The sequence below is a fragment of the Octodon degus genome, unplaced genomic scaffold (genome assembly GCF_000260255.1).
Source record: "Octodon degus isolate 3935 unplaced genomic scaffold, OctDeg1.0 scaffold00079, whole genome shotgun sequence".
NCBI classification, from domain to species: Eukaryota; Metazoa; Chordata; class Mammalia; order Rodentia; family Octodontidae; genus Octodon; species Octodon degus.
In genome coordinates this window covers 10334058-10351001 of record NW_004524655.1, presented here as the reverse complement: position 1 = coordinate 10351001, position 16944 = coordinate 10334058, and the positions used below count along the sequence as shown (strand labels likewise).

General features: G+C 54.0%; 1 protein-coding gene across 1 annotated transcript in view; it reads left to right on the top strand.

Moving 5' to 3' along the window:
• Positions 1–16944, top strand: part of Bcr (BCR, RhoGEF and GTPase activating protein) — a 162826-nt gene that overhangs the window by 114879 nt on the left and 31003 nt on the right. Inside the window, exons 7-10 of the mRNA XM_004636328.2 lie at positions 1926–1978; positions 3334–3474; positions 14582–14703; positions 15610–15778. Coding sequence (XP_004636385.1) covers positions 1926–1978; positions 3334–3474; positions 14582–14703; positions 15610–15778 — 485 coding nt within the window. The remainder of the gene's footprint in view (positions 1–1925; positions 1979–3333; positions 3475–14581; positions 14704–15609; positions 15779–16944) is intronic.

The following is a 16944-nucleotide window of genomic DNA, read 5'->3' as shown; positions in this document are numbered from 1 at the left end:
GTGGACCTGAGGTGAGCAGAACCTCGTGGCTGAAGGGTGTGGTGGAGCAACGCTGCCCACCTCACTGCAGCCAGGAAGCAGGAAGTGAAGGAGAGCCCAAGAGGAAGAGGCTGGTGAGCAGATGAAGTCACCCAAAGTAATGTGCCCGAGATCCTCTTCCTTTAGTGAGGCCCCGCTGCCTCATTCTGTTACCTCCATATAATGCCATCCCAGTATGAACTTTCTGTATATTAAGCCACTTGAAGTTAGAGCCCTCACTGCTTAAACTTAGAGCCCTCATGATCCGGGCATTTCCCGAAGGTCCATCAGCTGGGAGCCAAGCCATTAGCCCTAGATTTTGCAGGACATTTCAGATCCAAGTTGTAACACCCCAGTATAACAAATTGAAGAGAAGAGGGAACAGAGGTCACCATGGCAGGTGCACTGGTGTGCATCTGTAATCCCAGCTATGCCTCTCCCTCCCTTTCCCTTCCCTGCTCTTCCCCCCCACACACACATATAAATAAAATTGTATCATCCCAGTGGCCCTATAAGAAAGACTATATATTCTCTTATATAGGCTATTAGTCTATTTTGTGTTGCTGTAACTGAATGCCATAGACACAGAAATTTATAATTTACAAGGAATAAGGCTTATTTGACTCACGATTCTATAAGTTGAAAAGATGAAGATCAGGTAGCTGCATCCAGTGAGGGTCTTCTCACTAGTAGGGGCTCTCTGCAGAGTCCTAAGGCAGTAGGGGACATCACACATGAGGCAGAAGAAGCGTGTCAGGGAGAGCTCACTGTGACACGCACCCCCTCCCTAACCCATCTGTCATGAGCCCAAGTATAAAGTGGAGCCCTCCTTTTCTAGTCATGTTCCAAAGATCCCAATAGCGTCATTCTGGAGCTTAAATTTTCAATATATGAAACTTTGAGGCACATCTTTGAACTGTAGCAGATCACTCAGTGGGTATGGCACATACAGTGAGTGAAGAACACAAGTTTTAGGTAGCTGGGCCAGGATTGAATTTAGCCTCCATGCGCTGATCTAAAAACAGTGTCAGGAATAGGTCACTTCTTACCTTGGATTGTTAGGGTAATGGGAGTAGTTACGCTCACTCACCGGAACAGTGGATGTGGTGCCAGTCCCAAGTTTACCCCCAACCCTACTCTGAGACTCAGTTTCCCTGTCTATGAAATGAAGATAGCAATGAATGCCCAGCTGGCCGTGAGAGTCCCACGCAAACATGTGCCTGGCGTGTGTCAGAACACACCTGCGGGGGCCTGGCCCTAGCTCAGGCCTTTAAGTGGCTGCTTCCACAAAGCTCTCAGCCTCAGGTTGCTGGAGTTCGAACCTCACAACTCTCCCGCTGGCCAAAAGTGCCCTGAAGGCATTCGAGGAACAAAAAAAAAAAAAAAGAACACACCTGCGTGCCTTGTTCATGGAGGACTGTGCTCATCACTGCGTCAGAAGCACTGGTAGCCAAGGCTGGCCGCGAGAGCCTAGGTGTGCCTGTGCCGGTTCCCATTCCAGAGCACCCGTCAGCATCTGAGTTGGCCCCTGCCCTTCTCAGAATGAGGCTATAAAACATCTGGGGATGGACAGGGAGGGCTTGGAGAACAGTACATCTCCAGCCATGGTCAAGCCCTCAAGCCCAGATGGCCAGAGCATCAGCACTGAGCCTTTTCCATGGTGGTCACAGAGGAAGGTGCGCGGGCTGAGGCCTGACCAGCAGCTCTGCACAGACTTCAATGTCTAGGACTTAAAGCTCAGAGCAGGTTAGGTGGATGCTCTGGGTTTGTCTTCCTCCCTGTGCAGAGAGGTGGCAGGGCCTCTGGAGCCCGGGCTGCCCGCCCCTCCCCCTCGCAGCGCCAGCTGGCCTCACCCGCGCTGCTTTCTCCCAGAGCAGTCATCTCTCACTCTGCCTGTCTCTCCACAGCCCTGCTCTACAAGCCTGTGGACCGGGTGACGAGAAGCACACTGGTCCTTCACGTGAGTCACATCCCAGCGCGCAGCAGCTGCCTCCCAGGTGGCACCGTCCCTGTGCTTGGGCGCAGCCAGGCAGCAGGGCCTTCTCCTTGGGGCCCTTGGCTTTTCCTGCCCATCTTTTGCCCACCCATCACGTGTGCCCCTTCCTCTGCCGCACACCCTCCACAAGGATGCAGAGAGATGAGGCCTCATGATGTGGGGCGCTTGGAGGACAGAGTGCAGCTCCGCAGGTGCTCCTCCTACGACAGATGGTGAGGGAGCTCCCGTCTCAGCCAGGCAGCGCCTTGCAGGTGGGAAGCTTTGTGCCAGTGAGTGCATGAAGCTGAGGCTCCGAGGTTAACAGGGCAGGCACTCGTGCCTGGTGTGCACCACGGGCTACGGGTCAGGCCACTGCCTCCCACCCAGGGCAAGTGCGTGGGGATCTGCCTCACTAAGTGGGCCTTCTCGAAACAGAAGCAACCCAAGTACTACTGCCTGGGAGATCCTATTAGTGCTGTATATATTTTCATATCTATTTTTTAAAATTTAGAGCCAGTTCACAGAAGTGTGTGGTGTTTCCATTTCCTCTCCTGATCCCTCCCCATAAGGGATTTCACCACAAGGATTCTGTATGCTTGGGCTGACGTGAATGAACTTCTGTTTTAATTACACAGGTGTCATGTTGCATGTGTTCTACTTCTTTCTATTTAATATCGTATCATGGAGATTCATTTCTCTGAAGTGGGGAGCTGCTGATCTCAAACAGGAATGACTTGCATACCTAGTAGAGAAGGTGTCCATTACCATCTGGATTCAGAAAAGGCCTAGACTCTCATTAGATGAGGTGGGGCCAGGAAGGCCAGCTGCCTTCTCCCAGCCTCATACGGGCCAGTGGCTCTAGGCACCAGTTCCGCCTCCAGGGGGGTGGGCAGCAGTGTCTGCTGCTACAGTTGTGTCATGTGTAGAGGCCAGGGATGGTAGTAAATGCTTGCAGTGCACCAGCCAGCTCCCGTACTCTACTCCTGCACGACAGAGAATCATCCAGCCCAGAATATCAGCAGCAGGAACCCTGGCCTAGACTCTCATAATGGGAACCTATCTGAGCTGTGTGGTGCAAATGTATGGATTGGTTAGTCATTAGCTCTGGAATGGTTACCACACGTGTGCTATAGCAAAGTCCAGAGCTTTTGAGGTCCATGGTGGTGATGCTCAGAGAGCCAGCTGCTCTGAGTGGTACTGTGTGTGTGTGTGTGTGTGTGTGTGTGTGTGTGTGTGTGTCTTGTCTGTCTGTCTGTCTGTCTGTGTGCGCACGTGTGTGGTACGTGCGCAGTTGTCCATGCGAGTCCGGCTCTCTCACTGGTGTCTCTCCTCCTGGGCAGGACTTGCTCAAGCACACTCCCTCCAGCCACCCCGACCACCCCCTGCTGCAGGACGCCCTTCGTATCTCACAGAACTTCCTGTCCAGCATCAACGAGGAGATCACACCCCGCCGGCAGTCCATGACAGTGAAGAAGGGAGAGGTGAGGTGGGGCTGGGGTGCACAGTGCAACCTCACTCAGACCTGGGCCCCCACTGGGTCCCCAGCAAGGGACGCAGCCCAACGCGGGAGTGTTTTGCCCTTGGAGAGCTGTGACACTGGATACACCCCAGTCCTACCTGCTAAGCATTGGAGTAAAGTTACTCCAGGAATGAGCCCACCCCAGCCCCCCGCCCTGTGCCTGCCAATTCTCATGGTCTCTGACCCGGCCCACCGCTGTTCTTCTTCCCCTCCTTTCCTCTCCCCTCCCCTCTTTGTAAAGCTTTATTCCAGAGGGGCTCAGTCCTTGGCACCTGCCTTCCTCATGGTGGCCAGCACGTTGCTCAGCTCCTCATACTTCCACTTGGTGCGGATGTGTGTCCCCACCCTTTTCTTGATGAACTTGAAGGCACATTTGTCCTTGGAGACCCTGAGCAGCACCATGGCACGCTGCTTGTAGGGGGCGAAGCCGCACACCTTCCAGATCATGTCCCACATGGACTTGGTGTGTTTGGTGAGGCGTCTACAACAGCAGCTGCGCCTCAGTTTGCTCACATTCTTAATCACCTTGTGGCCCTTGTTGAGGTCCACGGCCATGGGCTAGTGGAGGGCAGTGGCTACTGTTCTTCAGAGGTTGCTGTAGCAGAAGGAACTGTTCCCCTCATTCTTGCTGGCTCCAGGTCCACACCTGAGTAGGCCAGTAAGTAAAGATACGGCACTTTTTCTGGAATCTTCCTACTTCCCTCCAGGTGTTCGTTCATTAAAAAACTTCATTTGGCTCAGCAGCAGAGCACTCACTTGGCATGTGCAAGGCCCAGGGTTCGATCCCAGCACAAAACAATCTCTTCACTAAAAAATTGTTAACACTGAATGTAAGGATTTAAACTGGGAGAAAGAGAAGGGTCCACGCTTTGTATCTAACACATCAGAATGGCTAAAGAACATGATGTCTTCAGTCTGGAAGCTTTGCCTTCCTTCTGACCCCCTCTCTGGCAGCCACTCGTACTTACTCTCTTCGTACATGTCATCAGTGGACAGGGGCTGGCCTGCATCCTTGCTACCTCTGCCCCTTCCTAGAAGGGCCCAGTGTGTTGCTCAGCAGGTGCCTTTTCACCTCGGCAGCCTGTGGTGAGGACAGCTGAGGCATGCAGACAGGAGAGCCAGTATCCACTGTGAGCACGCTGTCAGTGAGGGCCGACCTGCAGCCTCTGGGCCCTGTGTAGGGGCAGGAGGTGGACAGCGCATGGCCTCAACTGGCTGCCCCTGAGAACCGTTTTCTTCACTTTCTTCTTTGCCAGGTACTGAGGTACCACCAGTGCTGGCTTGTCCCACCCGTGGGATTTTTTTTTTAACCTCTCTTACCTTGCAGTGAAGGGGCAGGCTGCTCTCAGCCATGCCCTTCACACACGTCTGGAATGAGGGCCGTAAGTCTCTGGAAGCTGGTACCCTGTCGGGGTTGGTCAGGAGTGAGGGATGTAGCCATATTGCTTCTGTTGGGCCTGGCTCTGGAGGTCGAGGAGAAGGGTGGTTCCTCTACTCCACTGTTAAGCCCCAGAGCAAGGCAGACTTAGGTCTCATCTCAGTATCATGAGATCTGACGCCCTGGGGCAACCTGAAGCTCAAGACTTCTCCCCTCTGCCTCTATTCCTCATTCTCAAACCAGGACTGAGGGGATACAGCCTCACTTCCCTACATATCTGGGCCCTCACCAGAGGAGGCATGATTTATGGAAAGAGCCACACGTGGCCTTCTGTGCCAGCTGCTTAGCCATTGCTGAGCCCACTGAAGGCGAAAGGGGGTCCTTAATGCCTCCCCGAGGAAGATATCATTCAGGTCAGAGGCTGTCCTGGTCCAGTGCTCAGAACCTGGCACAGATGGAGATCAGATCTTAATCTAGATCTTGTAGAGGTAGAGTAACATTGGGCCCTGCCTGTAGTGCTCATCCGTGGACCAGCGCCACTGGAACAGAGCAACACCTGTAGCCTTCCTTCATAGTCCAGATCTAACTGAATGTTAGATGGGCTGGGGAGATAGCTCAGTAGAATAAGCACCTGCCTAGCAACCATAGGGTCCTGAGTTCAATGCCCAGTATCGCAAAAAAAAAAGAAACCTAGGACTAACTGGATGTTGGGTTCCTTTTGGGCTCGCCCTTGTCTCCTGGGACTTCTGCTTCTCTTCTGGAAGCTGTCCCTTTATGAGAGCCCTGACATCTCGGGAAGCAAATTCATGAATCTTTCTTCCCCTTGGCCCTTGATGAGACCCCTGAGTCCTCTCCTGGTATGTCTGACTGTCATGTAAGATCTCTGGAGAGAAATGTTTAGGTTCTTGGCATCAGCTGCCTCAGGGAACTGAGGAAAACGTTGTTGCCTAGGAGTAGGCAGCCTGGCCTTCATTTCTGCATCTGTCCTTACAAACCTGGTTCTGTGCTGCCACAGCAAGGGTGGCTCAAAAAGAGGTGTTCAGAGCCCAGTTGTGCCCCAAGGGCAGGAGCCTTTATCTGAATCCTTTCTTGCACTTGGCTGTGAAGGGATTTTTTTTTTTTTTTTTTTTTTTTTTTTTTTTTTTTCTCGTGGAACTGGGGATTGAACTCAGGCGCTTGCCAGCGCTTATTCAACTGAGCTACCTCCCTGGCCTGGGGCAGTTCTTATTGAGAAGGCTGAGCAAACTCTGAAAGGCTGTGGTCCTGAATGGCCCTGCTTCATTCAGAGCTGGCCGGTTTGAGGAGGAGCTCCGTGGAGAGGAGGCTGGGATACTTGCCCTCATCCCCAGCTGTGACTGGGCAGACATTGCTAATCAATTTTTTTTTTAACATCTTTTATTCTTTGAAAAGCGCCTTTTATTTTATTATTTTTTTAAATTTGTGTGTGTGTGTGTGTGTGTGTGTGTGTGTGTGGCCAGCTCAGCCCACCAGGGGGCGGGGCTGGCTGGCATGTGGTGCTGGGGGATTGAACCGTGGTCCCTGTGCTTTGCTAAGCTTGTTCTAAGTAGGTGCTTTAGACCACTGAGCCATCTCACCAGCCCCCTGCTAATCAATTTTACCCTCAAACTGAGGTTCTGTGTCCTTGTGGGATGCCCAGCAGGTGTGCTGTGCTTGATGCAATAGAAATTAAGCTAGGCAGGCAGTCCTCCAACCTGGGCTTGATCCTTACCCGCTGCTTACCTGTGCTGTTGGTTAGGGGACACTTTTGTCCTCTGAATGTCCGTGCTCTCTGAGGGACTTGGCCTGTAATTGCTTCACTGGCTGTTGTGGGACTGCAGGGATTCAGGGCCTGTGAAGAACAGCGTGAGAGCGAGCGGGGACAGCCTCCTCACAAGGGTGCCCTCCCTATCACCGATCTGGAAACAGTGTCACAGCGCCCCTCCCCCCCAAATATTCTATATTCATTCTCTCTCTCTCTCTCTCTCTCACACACACACACACACACACACACACACACACACGGGCAGAGAAGTTAACTACCTGCCTGTGATCACACAGCCACTAAATAACCAGCCAAGCTAGGAAGCCAGGTGTCCTCATCCGCCGCTGTGTGTCCCAGGTCTGTTACATTTTGGTTCCCTTCCCCCCTTCTGAGCCGACAGGGCTGGCTGGCCTTGCTTGTATTTCTTACTCTACGTGGAAATCACAAGGAAGAGGATGTACCCTTTCAGCATGGTGCCTGCAGCGGGGCCTGGCTGGAGGAGCCCTACCTCCTGCTTCTACTGGGAGCACGTTGGGGTTGGGGGAGCCATTTCTAGTTTCCCTGGCAGTTAGGTAGAGATAGGGAGGCTGGCTCTGCCTCCCTATTAGGAGTTCCCAGTCAGTGCTGAGCCTCCTGGGAGGTGGCCTCTTCTTTCCTGCAGAGGGAGGTAAGTCCAGGGCATTACAGAGAGCCTGGGGAGTCCTATGCAGTAATAGCCCCAGCTCCGTCCCCCCCCCCCCAGGGTGACTCCTATGATCTTGGCACCCTTTCCAGCCAAGTTCCTGTACTGCAGGACTAATGCCCAGGCAGGGTTACAGTCTGAAGAGTGGCCAGCAGCTGCTCTGGCTGTCCTGCATTCTGCCCTGGCACTCCAAGAGCTGTGACCAGCAGGTGCTGCCCAGGAAGATGCCCTTCTCAGCCTCAGATCAGAAAGTCTTACACATTTTCTTTCCAGGCCCAGGTGCTCTGAGCTACTGAGTGGGTGCCCATTTGTTCAGCTGAATTGACTTCACAGTTAGATAACCAGATCCCCACTGCTAGGTAATTTCTCCCATGTAGCGAGCTGCCTGTCTGTCTGGTCTGAGCTCCACGCTGTGCAGCCCCACATGGAGGAGGAGTGGAAGCTGTGGTCCGAGCAGATGCTGTAGGAAGGCCCGGGGGAATGCTGCTGGTGCAGGCTGAGGCTGAGAGGTGCTGGTGCTCGGGCAAGGGGGAACAAAGGCCTTTTCAGTGGTGATTAGAAAGAGCTGGGGGCTGGTAGTATAGCTCAGTGGTAGCGTATCTGCCTGGCACATAGAAAGCCCTGGGTTTGATTTCTAGCACTAAAAATAGTTGGAGAAGCCAAACCCCTTGCTCACCTTCAGGATGAGGAGGGCCCAGACTGCAAGATATCCACAAAGTAGGGGCTTGGAGCTTGCGGGAGGTAGAACCCTGAGGCCTGTGTTCAGTCTCCAACACACCTCCCTCCACTGGAGCCTGCAAAGAAAAAAGTCAGATCAGGGGACAAGGGACCCGTGAGTCCTGCCTCCTAGGTCTCTGGTAAGAAGCCAAGGAAGCCGGGGCTGGTGAGATGGCTCAGTGGTCGAAAGCACCTACTTAGAACAAGCTTCGCAAAGCACAGGGACCGCGGTTCAATCCCCCAGCACCACATGCCAGCCAGCCCCGCCCCCTGGTGGGCTGAGCGGGCCACACACACACACACACACACACACACAAATAAATAATAAAATTTAAAAAAAAAATTAAAAAAAAAAAAAAGAAGAAGAAGCCAAGGAAGCCGGGTGTGATAGCACTTTCCTGTAATCCCAGCTCTCGGGAGGGCAGGAAGAGTGCCACAAGTGTGAGGCCAGCCTGGGCTACATGGTGAGTTCAAGGCAGCCCAGAATACATAGCAAAAGACCCTGACTCAAAATGAAGAAGGCAGCGGCATAGGAAGCCTCGGGAGATACAAAAGGCCAGAAGGTCCAGATGAGTCCCCGTGTTGAGGTCGAAACAGAGCGTATTGGGCTGAGGAGATGGCTCAGTGGAATAAGTGCTTCCCTGGCAAGCGCAAGGGCCTGAGTTCAATCCCCGGTTCCGAAAAAAAAAAAAAAAAGTTATAAAGTACACAAGGAGAAACAGAGCGTATTCTTGGCTTATATGCACCCAGGTTCTGATTCTTTCTAGGAGCATGGGCACATTAACCCTCCTAGCCCCCCTTTTTCTGAAGTGTTGAGGCTGGGACATGACACATAGGACAGCTATGTGGAGCAAGATGACAAGTTTTGGATAATGCTATCTCCCCACAGGACCTGGCACCTAGAAAGTACTCAGCAAACATTAGCAGCCACCATGCTTGTAACTGCTAGAAACTGGCCTTGTGCCTCCCAGGCCCCTGCCTACCCTCCACCTAACAGGCACAGCTTCCTGTCCCTTTTGGGGCATTTGTGATGACAGATTGTCTTGTGTCACTTATAGCATAGATAACCTGGGCTAGAATTAATACTGCATAGCTCCCTGAGGTCAGAGAACAGAAGTTTGTTCTGGGGGGACACCAGGCAGCCAAGTGCCAGGGAGCCAGAGAAGAGATGAGCAGGACAGGCAGGCAGGACCCTTGGCTTCTGCTTGGCTACACACATGCTGGGCTGGGGACCCTTGTTCTCAGCCCGCCTGCTGAGTCCTTCCACAGCCAAATCCCAGGCAGCTCCCTATAGATCCCGGACTTGCTTGGACACATGGGAGCCAAGACTGAGCCTTCCAGACTCGGGCCGTGCTTGGAACAATGCCAAGGTGCACCCTTAGCCAGCAGCTGGCACCTCTGTTTTGGTCCCCACCTCATCCCTTGGCCTCTGCTGCCTCTCACCACCTCCACCTGGGTTGTCCTTGGTGACTTTTCCGAGTCCCAGCTGTCAAGGGTCCACTAATTTCTTTATGATCAAAGTGTAGCTTCTGGACTTAAGATTTTGGGGTGACCTTGTGGAGCTGTGGTCTCCGGCTGCCTGGTGTGTGCTGTACCTCTGACTGCTTTCACAGGACACCATCAGCTGGGATATAAACAACCCAGACTGGCCCCAAACTCAGCCTCAGGCTCCTGAGTAGCTGGGACCAAAGGTGTGCACCACCGTGCCCTGCTGGTGCGTAACAGTTACCTCTCACGGTGCTGGACCCTGGAAGTCCCAGGATGGGTTGAATGTGGTCAAAGTCTGGTGAGTACTTCTTCCTGGAGTACAGCCAGCCGGCTTCCCACTCTCCTCAGTGGCCTTTCCTGCGTGATTGCACGTGGAGAGAAAAAAGTTCAAGTTCAATCTCCGTTTTTATAGGGATATTGATCCCATCATGAGGGGCTGCTGCTTTTTTTTTTTTTAATTTATGTATTTGGTAGAGGGACTCACTATGCAGCTCAGTGATCCTCCTGTTTTCAGCCTCGCCAGTGCTGGAATTACAGGCATGCACCACTATGATTGGACTGTCGCCAGCATGGCATGTGGGACCAAGGATCGAACCCTGCTCCTTGCACTTGCCTAAACAGGTGCTTAGTTCACTGAGCTTTCTGGACGCCTCTTAAAGGGCTTCTTTGCATGACTTCTACACTTAATTACTCCTGAAAGGCCCCACTACTAAATACCATCAAATTCGGAGTTAGAACTTCAGTATATGAATGGGAGTGGGGGACATAGACAGTTGGCCCATAACTGCTTCTTACAAATTGGTCTTCTTAGGGAGGCTGTGAATGGGTTGTGGCCGGGGCTGCACCTGGAGGCAGGGTACACTGCTGCTGAGTGACAGCTGAAGGAGCCAGCCAGCCTAGGGAAGAGCCTTAGGAAGGAAACTGCCTCTGCCTCCTCCTCAGAGGGCTGTGGACACGTGGTGTAACTTCCTGGGCCTCAGTTTCCTTTCTGTGGAAGTGATGGCCACAGTGCCTTCCACAGGGCCATTGTGGGGCACAGGTGGCCTGATGGCTAAGCTTTGGACGTGGCACCCACACCTGCAAAGGCCTTGGCACACAGTCCCAGATAAGCCCATGCGCAGCCCTTCAGGTGTGTTGTTTCCTCTAATCCTCCAGAAAATGCCACCATGTGGGTCTTTTTCTGCCTGCCTTATCTTTAAAAGAAACTGAGGCTCAGAAGTGAAATCACTGAGCTGGCGTTGTCAAGGGGAAGGAGAAGGGCAGCTGCCAGCAGCGGAGATGGGGAGAGTCTGGACCCCCTTCATTTCCAGGGGTTGTGGCCAGGAGATGTTATCAGTTATTTGAAAAGACAGCAGGTCCCTTCCAGCTGGGGTTTCCCACCTGGAGGGGTGGGTGTGCTCCCAGGGGGAGTGTTGCCCTGTCACCTGGTGCCTTCCCTCCCAGCACTGTGCACCATGACACAAGGGGCGTGTCGCCCACCTACTCAGAGGTCCATGCCTCACAGGAAGACACAGGACATGCACACATGGAGAAACCAGAACCCACTCACCAGTAGAGACACTCACACGCATGGGGATACAGGGACACACGGCCGCCTGCACACACTTGTCTCCTGCACAGGGCTCCTGTAGTCCTAGCACTCAGGGTCCCCCGTGGCTGCAGGGATGCCCTCCAGGAACCTCTCCCTGCCTGAGTCACTGTTGCATCTGCATCGCCGCCTCTTATGCCTCCCTTGTCACCCACGCTCTGTCCTCCCTCGGTTACCTGTCCTAGGCCTCTTTTTTGTCTGCAACGTGGCTATACAGATGGGGCTCTGTTGCAGCTCTGGTGTTGTTACTAAGGTGTTACTTCAGCACAGCCTTCCCCACCACTGGGCTTCCAGCAGGGCTGACCCCGAGGCCCATTCCTCACCAAGGGGCCAGGAAACCTAGAGAGTGTGACAGAGCTGGACCATCCCCCTTGAGAATCTGTCCGCAGGCCTGGAAAGTCCTGTAGAACTGACCCTGCCATTCTGCCTTTGTCCTTCCCCATCACGCCCTTCATTCCTCCCATTCATTGCCTTGATTCCAGCCCTACTCTGGAGCCCAGCTCCTCTGGCTGCGTGTGGTTGGGACCCAGCCTGCTTGCTCAGGCTGGAGGCTCACTCTTCCCTTTTGCTGGACATTTCCCCAGGGGCTGATCGGCTAGCTCCCAAGAGGGCTGGGATCCACAAGCCTGCTCCAGTTTAAAGGGAGAAGCTCTGGTGTTGGGGAAGGTTGTGATGATAGAGCTGCAGCCACCACTTGTCCACCACCCAAGACCCAAGGCCCATTTGTGACATGCACTGAGTCACATAAGGAATGGCCCTTCTGGATGGGATACAGTACAATGCTGGGGCTGGGTGTAGTGAGAATAGCTGAGAAGTATTGAGACATTCTGGCTTTGTGGCAGATCTTACAAAAATGGGGGTTGGTACAAAAATAAGGATAAGGGGCCAGGGAGATGGCTCAGTAGAATAAGCACTTACCTGGCAAGCGCAAGGGCCTGAGTTCAGTCCCAGGTTCCAAAAAAAAATAAGGATGAAGAGGGCCTGGGTGAGGGCCCGGGAGATAGCTCAGTAGGTTAAGCGCTTGCCTGGCAAGTGCAAGAGCTTGAGTTCAATTCCTAGTTCTGCCAAAAAAAAAAAAAGGGAGGGGACCTGGGTGACTGCCATGCTGTTAAAAGTACTGCATAGGCCTGCAAGGTTAGGGAAGCAGTCTGCCCTGGGAAATTCTGACTTGGAGCCTCTGATTTGAGCTTAGGGTGCCCTCTGCTGGTTGCTGCAAGAAGCTGCGCCCCTTTATATACTAAAACAAACTCCTGTCTCAGTCAGTGGCTGACAGGAAAGTTCTCTTGGTCCTGTCCTCTGGGACTATGGGACTCTGTCCTATGTCTCTCTGAGGGCCCTCTGTGTTGTCATTCCTTGAGAACCTCAGGTGTTCAGGACCCTCTTTAGGTCTTACTGCTGCAGACGCCGCAGTTGATTTCCCCAGGGTTTCTGGGGTGCGCCCGACAGCCATAGGTGCACACCTCTGTGCTGCTTGTGGGTGCTGGCGCCCAGCCCACCGTCTGCCCTGTGAAGTGGGAGGGGTGCGGGTGAGTGCTGAGTCACGGCTTTGGAAGGCTGTAGCCTTCCTGCCCTTCCACTTATGGGCACCAGCAGCTCCCACATAGAAGCGTCAGCTGCTCAGCGCTGGCAGCCAGCTGATCGTCATGAGCTGAGCTGCCCGGGAGGGTGGTGTGCGGCCTCTGTGCCTGGGGTCTTCCCGCTCAGGCTGCACCGGCTTCTAGGGCGCTGTCCTGCTCTCAGCTCCTGCAGAGTGGAGAAGGCCAGGGGCAGAGGCTGCAGGCAGCAGGGGAGCAGCCAGGCGCCGTACAGTCCCCAGTCCAGCCCAGCTCCACAGACGTGAGGGTATGAGGCCTCTCTGCTTCTCCAGAAGGCGAGGCCGCTGGCTGGCAAGACCCTGCGTTTTCATGTTCATCGTTGTACGCCCTGATCTTCATGCCCTTCGTGGTCGGCACAGTGAGGGGCAGGAGTTGCCCTCACCGAAGCCTTCCTGAGGCAGTTGTGGGCATCTGAGAGCAGAGCCCATTGAGTGCCACTGCCGCTCACCGAGTTGCCTGGAATGGAGAGTGAGCTGCTCTACAGCTCACTATGTCTGGGAAGTGAGCGTAAAGACCCAGCCGCGGCGTATCGCGTAGATCACACCAGGTGACTTAGGCACTGTTCGTACACAGCATCTGATCCCTGCGCTGGGGAAAGCAGATGGCGTCAGCCTCCTCCTTCTCCGTGTCTCGGGCGTGGCGAATACCCAACTCATGTGAGGTTCACAGCACTGTAGGCTGAGTGTGCAACCTACCTCCATTTACCTGCCCAGCAGCCCTGTGGTCTGTGTGCGCCACAAGAGCTGTGGCTTGGCTTTCAGGTGCAATAGTGAGGTACGGAGAGGCTCCAGCCTGCTGGGAGCCCACGTCTCCAGCTCCCTGCTTGTGCTGCGGTTGCCCCCTGTGTCACCCGCCCTGGTCCACCCTCCTGTGCTCCATGTTTACTCAGCTCTCAGGTGTCCAGGCCATTGTGACCACTGCTGAGCACCCTGCCTATCCTGTCAGTAGAACTGAAATAGGTCTCAGCTTCGTGCTGCCCTGGGAACCACCACTGGCCCCTGTATGCCACTAGTATTGCCCCGCCTTGGAGAGCTCCTGGGCTGGTCCCTTCCTGCTGACATGCTACCTCATTTGCACCCAAAATGCTGACCTCACCCCGCTGTGAGTCCTGTGCCTATGGTGGCCACTTGATGGGAATATCCCCTTCACACAGCTGGCTTCCTGCCGTTACTGGGCTTCAGGCCACCATTGCTGAGAGCCGTGAGCATGTGCTCCCCACCTTCTCCTCTTGCAGTATTTGGGACTGAACTCAAGGCCTGCACATTGAGTTACATTCCCAGCCCTTTTTTAATATCTTAGTTTTATTTAAATTATTTATATTTAGGGGTACAAGGACTTGAACTCAAGACCTTGAGCTTTTTCTTTTCTGTTCCCCCTAACAGGGTCTCTCTAAGTTGCTGAGTTGCCCGGGCTGGGTTCAAACTTATGACCTACTCCCTCACACCTCCAGAGTGCTGAGATTACAAACACACACCATCGTGCCTGCTTCTAGCTGCCCTGTTTAAAGGTTTCCCTATCATTTGTCTTTACAGCACGCCATTTGCTTGACTGTGTGCCTTTTCTTGACCTCCAGGCCAATGTTTGTCACTACCCCCACCCTCTGACCCTCTTTCACAGCACCCGGAAAGGTCTCAGAAATGTGTTAAAGATGGATGTGCGTAAGCCTCATCTGTTAGCAGGCCAGTGAGTTGGGGCAGTGTTTTGGAAAGTGGGCCTGAGAGTAGATACGGAGGGAGGACAATGTCCCTGGGGGAGAACATCGCCAGGTCCCCTGGCTCCAGCTGGAGTGCCTGGCCCCGCGAATCCCACCATCCAGCCCCGCTGGCCCTAACTCAGGCCTCTGCCCTCCATGCCCACAGCACCGGCAGCTGCTGAAGGACAGCTTCATGGTGGAGCTAGTGGAGGGGGCCCGAAAGCTGCGCCACGTCTTCCTGTTCACTGACCTGCTCCTGTGTACCAAGCTTAAGAAGCAGAGTGGAGGGTGAGTGACTGGGGCTCTCGTTCCACCCCAGTGGTGACCCCACCCCAGTGCCCCAGGAGGGGAGGTTCTCTCTGGGCAAGACGAGCCATCCAGTCATGATGTCAGGATCAAGATCAGGGTTGTCACCAACCATCTGGAAACGTCATGGGACAAGGCCTGAGTCGGGGTTGTGGGGTATCTGACCGTGACTTCCCTCTTGTGGCTGGAGAAAAGTCTTGTTGTAAGCTGCCTGCAAAGAGTGAGTGTAAGGTCGTGGTCACTGGGGCTGATGCAGGCCGCAGGTGCAGGGGGCGTGGCCAGCCCTCCCTTGAGCCAGTGACATCTTCTGAGTGACTCTCAGAGACTTGCAGAGCCAGCGCCACACACCACTGCCATTCAGATTATCCCAGGTCATACAGAATTGGGATGGAGCAAAGAGGGTCACACTGGGGAGGACCAGAAGTGGGCACGTCTGCATTCTGCTGTTCTTGTGCTGGATGGATTTCACCAGTCAGCTCAGAGGCCAGCCTCAGTTCTGCATCTGTCAAGTAAAAAGATTCTCTGTCCCCATCACTGCAGCTTTAGACTGCAGTCCTGCCCTGTCCTTGGGAGGCCTTGCTGACTCCCACACGAGTCACTAACAGGAGGAGCAGCCCCCATTGGGCAACACCAGGACTTCTCAGATGTCTTGCGGCCTGGGGTCACCTGTGGCGATGGTGTCCCGGGAGTCACTGGATCTGCTCACAGTACCACTGTGATGCTGCTACCAGTGTCTGCTCACAGCTTCATGCCAGCCTGTCACACACAGTACAACCTGGGTTTTTGGTCAGGCATCTGCAGAGCCCAGCCCTAGGGTGCCCTGGTTCTTAGAAGCAATGACAAGGATGAAGGTGCTCAGTGTGTTAATGTTGTTCTTCTCCCATCCAGCAAAACGCAGCAGTATGACTGCAAGTGGTACATTCCGCTCACGGACCTCAGCTTCCAGATGGTAGACGAGTCAGAGGCAGCACCCAACATCCCCCTGGTGCCCGATGAGGAGCTAGATGCCCTGAAGATCAAGATCTCCCAGATAAAGAGTGACATCCAGAGAGAGAAGGTGTGGCTGGCTGGGGCAGTGAGGACCAGGAGTCGGGGTGGCCTGAGTGGCAGCCGCCCCTCAGACATTGCTCGGTGGGCTGTCTCTGGCTGGGCAGCTGATCTCGGAGGTGCAGTGGGGACCCTGTGAGCCCTCAACAGTTGGAACGTTGGGCATCTAGTTATAACGTGCTTGTTTCAAGAACCCCCTCTAACCTGGGATTCCCACATGAGAGCCTGTAGCAACTCAGTCGTGCTGGGAAGCGGAGGACTTCAGGCCCTGGCATCCAGCGTCCCTTTCAGGGGCCATTCATTTTACCTGGCTCAGGCCAGGTCTAGATCTAGGTCTGCTGCCTGATCCTGGTTGTCAGGCCTGTGACCAGGAAACCTCACGTGGAAAACACGTTTGTATAGCAGATGCCCTTGGTATTCACCTGTGTCCAAGGTACTCTTGCCTGACTGTCACTTTGACACTGAGATGCTGACCGTGGGTTTTCTGTAGTACCCCGGGGAATACCTGGCCTGGAGTCACCCCTCATTCTTCTGATGGGAAGTGCAAATTTAGCACGTACAAAATAGGTTCAAAAATGGTTACTCATAGATCCTAGACAGGACGGGCACAGTGTGTTGGGAGGGCAGCTCTCATCCCAGGAATGAAGAGCTGGGCAGAGAGCACGCACGAGGCAGCGGAGGAATGAGATCGGGGCTGCTTTAGATTAGCATGCATTGCCTACACAGTTGTAGAGTAAAGGATGGGAAAAGCAGGGAGCCTAGTGTGATGAATGAGAGATGCCTCCAGGTTCTCTCTGGTCTCCAGCTGGAGCCATCTTTGTGTACTCTTCTCATGCCAGGCAGTAGTCTGGGCCATGCAGTCTCATTCCACAGGTGAAATACCAAATCCTTGAGAGAAGAGTTGCTCTTGGGCCCTAGAGGGATTGTAGTCCAGGGCTGGATAGGTGGCAGCTGCACCCCTTACATCTGTCCTGACTGGGGCGGGAGGGAGTCCCAGGTGGGGGGTGAACCCCTCAGCTGTTTTGCACTGCAGGCCTTTCCAGAGAGCTTTGGAAGGTGTGGACAGAGTGACAATCAGCTCCTTCAGCCCAGAGCTAGCCCAGGCCTGGGAGATGCAGTACATTGGCAAGGAACGTGGGTCTCTAGAAGGTTGGTCCAGGGATGCCGGCTGAGGTG